General features: G+C 44.9%; 1 protein-coding gene across 1 annotated transcript; it reads right to left on the reverse strand.

Moving 5' to 3' along the window:
* Positions 1-3,782: 3,782 nt before the first annotated feature.
* Positions 3,783-5,012, reverse strand: LOC109953543 (histone H2A-like). Its single transcript, XM_020589018.1, has one exon. It carries the CDS (start codon positions 4,530-4,532, stop codon positions 4,146-4,148), a length of 387 nt encoding a protein of 128 aa, XP_020444674.1. The 5' UTR covers positions 4,533-5,012; the 3' UTR covers positions 3,783-4,145.
* Between the last annotated feature and the right edge of the window lie 9 nt (positions 5,013-5,021).

The following is a 5,021-nucleotide window of genomic DNA, read 5'->3' on the forward strand; positions in this document are numbered from 1 at the left end:
TACTCTGCTTATTTTCTATGGAATCTTGGAAGTTTCCAATGCTCTTTAAACACATTTAAAGCTGTGCAGTCAGAATGACCTGCTTTTAGTAGTTTGGATTTGTTTTATAGCCTATTAGGAATTTAATCCATTCTCTTTAATATTAAATAATATTTGGTGTCATTTACATTTATCTTTTTATATTGGTTTGGCTGAAACTTTGTCTATCTTGGCCAGGACTTTGCTGGTCTCCCTGGAAAAATCAAGTAAATCAAATCAAAGTTAGAGCCAGTAAATGGTTTATGACTGTAACTGTCATCACTTGTGACTTCCAGAATCTGCTTTATTGGCCAAAGGAACAGCTCAGGCCATTGTAGGGAGTCCTCTTCTGGATCTGGACTCACTATACACTGACCGGATCCAGAGGAGGGCCAGACGGATTGCTGCAGACCCCCCCCACCCAGGCAACAGTCTGTTTGTGCCTCTTCCCTCCAGGAAAAGGTACAGGAATATAAAGACTAAAACAAACAGACTGAGACACAGCTTCTTCCCCAGAGCTGTGAAATCAATCGCCCCCCCAAACCCTAGTCATACACAACCTCCCCCCTATGGACAGACACAGAACACTGGACCTCACCCCTCTTCCTAAAGACTGAGATTTGCACTGAGCTGCACCTTATAATGTTACTACACTCTTTTGCTGCTAATGTGCTGCTGACCTGATTAGGTCCCATACATCCCTTTTTATTTGTTCATACTCTCATATTGACTTATACAACTGTGTGTTATGTAAATAATGTGTCTGTCTTTTAAGCCGAGAGCTTCCGGAAAAAAATTCATTGTGCTATGCATAATGACAATAAAGATTCTTGACTTGACTGATGTTTTACAGCTTTTAAAATTTTTATTTAGAACTGAACTGAGTTAATGACAGTCCAGTGCCGCTACGTGTCGCCTTGAACGCTGCAGATACTGCAGTCAAATATTTTTTTTACTTTGAGCCACTGGCCCAGTTTGTTAGTTAACAACAATTATTTATACACAACTCAATTTACTGATTTAGATCTTTATTAGAAAACTGAGCTTCCACTGTTTGTGATCTGTTGACTTTTAAAAGTAACATGAACTATGCTGATATCTCACTGCAGCATAAATAAAGCTGATGATAGTGAAATGAAGAAACTGTCCTTGTGCCTGGTTGTCTTGGTGCACAGTGACCTGTAACGCCGTCCAGAGGGGAGGAGTTCAAACAGATTGTGTCCACGGTGTGAGGGGTCAGCAGTGATCCTCTCCGCCCTCCTTTTGACCTGTGAGGTGTACAGGTCCTCCATGGAGGACAGGCTCACACCAATGCCCTTTTCTGCAGCCCCGACTGTCCACTGAAGTCTGTACTTGTCCTGTTTGGTTGCTGAGCCAAACCAGACAGTGATGGAGGTGCAGAGAACAGACTCAATGATTCCTCTGTAGAACTGTATCAGCAGCTCCTGGGGCAGGTCGAACTTCCTGAGCTGACAGTTTAACTGGACAATAACCCTCAGTGCAATACCTGTAAATGTACCTTGTACAGATTATACAGATCTGTACAGGTCTCTAGTTTTAAATACTCTATTTTTATTTCTACTATCTCATTTCACAGTGAGCATTCCTTTGTCTGTCTGCATTGTTTACTGCCTGTTAATACTGCTTATTTTGTTATATTACAGCCTTATGCTGGTTTACTGCTTACTTGCCCCTTGCATGTGGATATGAACATACACATTGAGGGCTGATGTAACAGAGTCAAATTCCTCATATGTCCGACACACCTGGCCAGGGTCATGGTCAAGAATCTTTATTGTCATTATGCATAGCACAATGAATTGTTTCCGGCAGCTCTCGGCTTAAAAGACAGACACATTATTTACATAACACACAGTTGTATAAGTCAATATAAAAATATGAACAAATAAAAAGGGATGTATGGGACCTAATCAGGTCAGCAGCATGTTAGCAGCAAGAGTGTAGTAACATTATAAGTTGCAGCTCAGTGCAAATCTCAGTCTTTAGGAGGAAGTTTGAGGTCCAGTGTTCTGTGTCTGTCCAAAGGGGGGAGGTTGTGTGTGTGACTAGGGGTTAGGGTTGTGATTGATTTCACAGCTCTGGGGAATAAGCTGTGTCTCAGTCTGTTTGTTTTAGTCTTTATATTCCTGTACCTCTTCCTGGAGGGAAGAGGCACAAACAGACTGTTGCCTGGGTGGGTGGGGTCTGCAGCAATCCGTCCGGCCCTCCTCTGGATCCGGTCAGTGTATAGTGAGTCCTGTTCCAGAAGAGGACTCCCTACAATGCCCTGTGCTGTCACTGTGGAGGATGAGTGAGTGACTGAGTGAATCTGCTCAGACTGATGAAGCCTGAACCTGCAGCAGTGAAGCTTCATCACTGGAGGACAGTGACACATCACAGACACTGAATCAGGACCATGAAACAACATTGTCCAACATTAGTCACCTAACTGTTTGTATTCCTGAACATTTAACTCTTTAAGCCTTCGAGGTAGAGATCAGGTTCAGGAAGTGTTAAGGCTGTAGTTGTTACTGGTGACCAGCATCTTTGACATAACAGCATCAACGTCTTCAAAATCCTCATCTTAGTTGAACAAAAGCTCAGAATGAAGGTGTTGCACCAGTTTCACTAAGACATTTCAAGCTGGTTCAACGCGAACTTCACTACTGTGTTTGTGGGGTGAATGGCATCACAGTCATGGGTAAACATGGGTGTTATGTCGAGTGAAGAGAACTGGGCTGAGCACACAGCCCTGTGGTGTGCCTGTGTTCAGGACCAGTGTGGATGATGTGCAGCTTCCGATTCTCACCACTTGAGGCCTGTTAGTGAGGAAGTCCTTAAATGGTAAATGGCATTCCCAGATTGTACAGTTTCAGTGCCATTTTGTCTGGGATTACAGTATTAAATGCCGGACTGAAGTCAACAAACTGCATCCTGACATAAGTGTTAGTTAGATGGATAGAAGTTGTACATAGCAGTGGTCTGTCTGCAGGCAGAGAACCACAGCTCCCAGTGAGTCCAGTACAATCACCATGCAGGTTTTACTAGAAGGTGACAGGTCAAGTCTGAGTTGATCAGACTCCTGGTACAATAATCAAAGTACAACGTGATGAACTCAGAGTTTTATCACAGAAAGATCCAGTGAAGAAAGAAAAGTCGCCAAAGTGAAAATGAGCTGAGCTGAATTGTTTAGTCTCTTTCTACAGCTCAGTGACTTGTAACCTGAGAAACTGAACAGCAGCTGTTTGTCACTGTCTGATTTACTCATGTCCACTCAGTTTTCAGACTTTGTTATAGTTGTGCAGTGTCACATGAAAACACACTTGGACACAGTTTCTCTTCATGAACAACAGGAATTAAATCAGAATAGAATCTCACTGAACTGTTAAAACAACTGGACTGGTGTTATGACCTGATATTCATAGTAATTCATCTGCAGGTGGTTTGAATGAATCATCAGCTACTTTAACACCTGTTTATTCCTTATTATCCTGAAGAGGAGCTGGTTTCCAGGAGGCACATGCACATCCAATCAGCAGACCTCTGATGTGACCCAGCTCAGGGCAGATGTTTTACTGTCTGACCCAACTAACTGTAGGATACACTGCACAAAAAGTCATAACAGCATAGTTTGTTACTTTTGAGGCAAATACCACTGAAATATTTACAGTTATCAGACCATGACAGAAATGATCAGCTGGAAAAATCATCTCTGGTAAAAGGCCTGAATGTGTTCAACGTATGATTTAATGTCAATGTCAGCTGTAAGAGTTTTCTGTTGACTTGATTGAAGGCAGCAGACAGATGTGTTGGTAAAAGTGCAGCCTCTGATTTGCAACGTGTTGCGTCAGAGCATAGTGCTATTACCATTTAACACACAAGTAATGGGTTGGATCTAGATATTCTGCCTGGAAATGAACTTTTGATACTGTAAATAGGCTTATTTTATAATACAAACACTGCATGGTTACATCCATAACATTTAATAAAGAGGCCTAGAAAAAGTTCCTGACATCACATAAGAATGTATCTGGTTTAAAGGAAAACATGAGGATTAAGCTCTTTGTAGGAGTGTGTGGCTCTTAAAAGAGCCTTTGTGGTTTGGAGGCATCAGCCTTGGTCCAGATTTACTTGGCCTTGGCAGGTTTCTCGGTCTTCTTGGGCAGCAGCACGGCCTGGATGTTCGGCAAGACGCCGCCCTGAGCGATAGTGACACCGCCAAGGAGCTTGTTGAGCTCCTCGTCGTTGCGCACGGCCAGCTGCAGGTGACGGGGGATGATCCTGGTCTTCTTGTTGTCACGGGCGGCGTTTCCAGCCAGCTCCAGGATCTCAGCGGTCAGGTACTCCAGCACAGCCGCCAGGTAGACCGGGGCTCCGGCACCGACACGCTCAGCATAGTTTCCTTTGCGCAACAGCCTGTGAACACGACCCACGGGGAACTGCAGCCCAGCACGAGAGGAGCGAGTCTTTGCCTTAGCGCGGGTCTTTCCGCCAGTCTTTCCTCGGCCACTCATTTTCGTTCTCTTTCTTGAGATAAAACTCACAAACTGTGGTTCTAACGGTCCAGAGTTTCTGTTTTATGTCCGCGGAGCGCGGGACGGTTCGCCACGCACCAACCAGAGACGAGGCTTCCCGCAGTGCAGCAGAGGAGGACCCGCTCTAATTTTAGCGCACAATTTCAACCCGCTTTCCGCCAATAAGCAGCGGAGGTTCAGGCGGTGGGTCGCTCCTCCAGGCGGGGCTGAGCACCAGGAAAAGCAGCTCACCAATCAGAACCCGGAGCTCTGAAGCTGCGTCACCGTTTCACGCCCGGCCCAATAGTTTAAGAGCAGCGGATTTCCTCATACTAGGTTATTTTTTATTCTGTTACGGAAAATGGCAAGAACCAAGCAGACCGCTCGTAAATCCACTGGAGGCAAAGCCCCCAGGAAGCAGCTGGCCACCAAGGCTGCCCGTAAGAGCGCCCCGGCTACTGGTGGCGTGAAGAAGCCTCAACGCTACAG

This window comes from Monopterus albus, unplaced genomic scaffold (genome assembly GCF_001952655.1).
Source record: "Monopterus albus unplaced genomic scaffold, M_albus_1.0 scaffold747.1, whole genome shotgun sequence".
Classification (NCBI taxonomy): domain Eukaryota; kingdom Metazoa; phylum Chordata; class Actinopteri; order Synbranchiformes; family Synbranchidae; genus Monopterus; species Monopterus albus.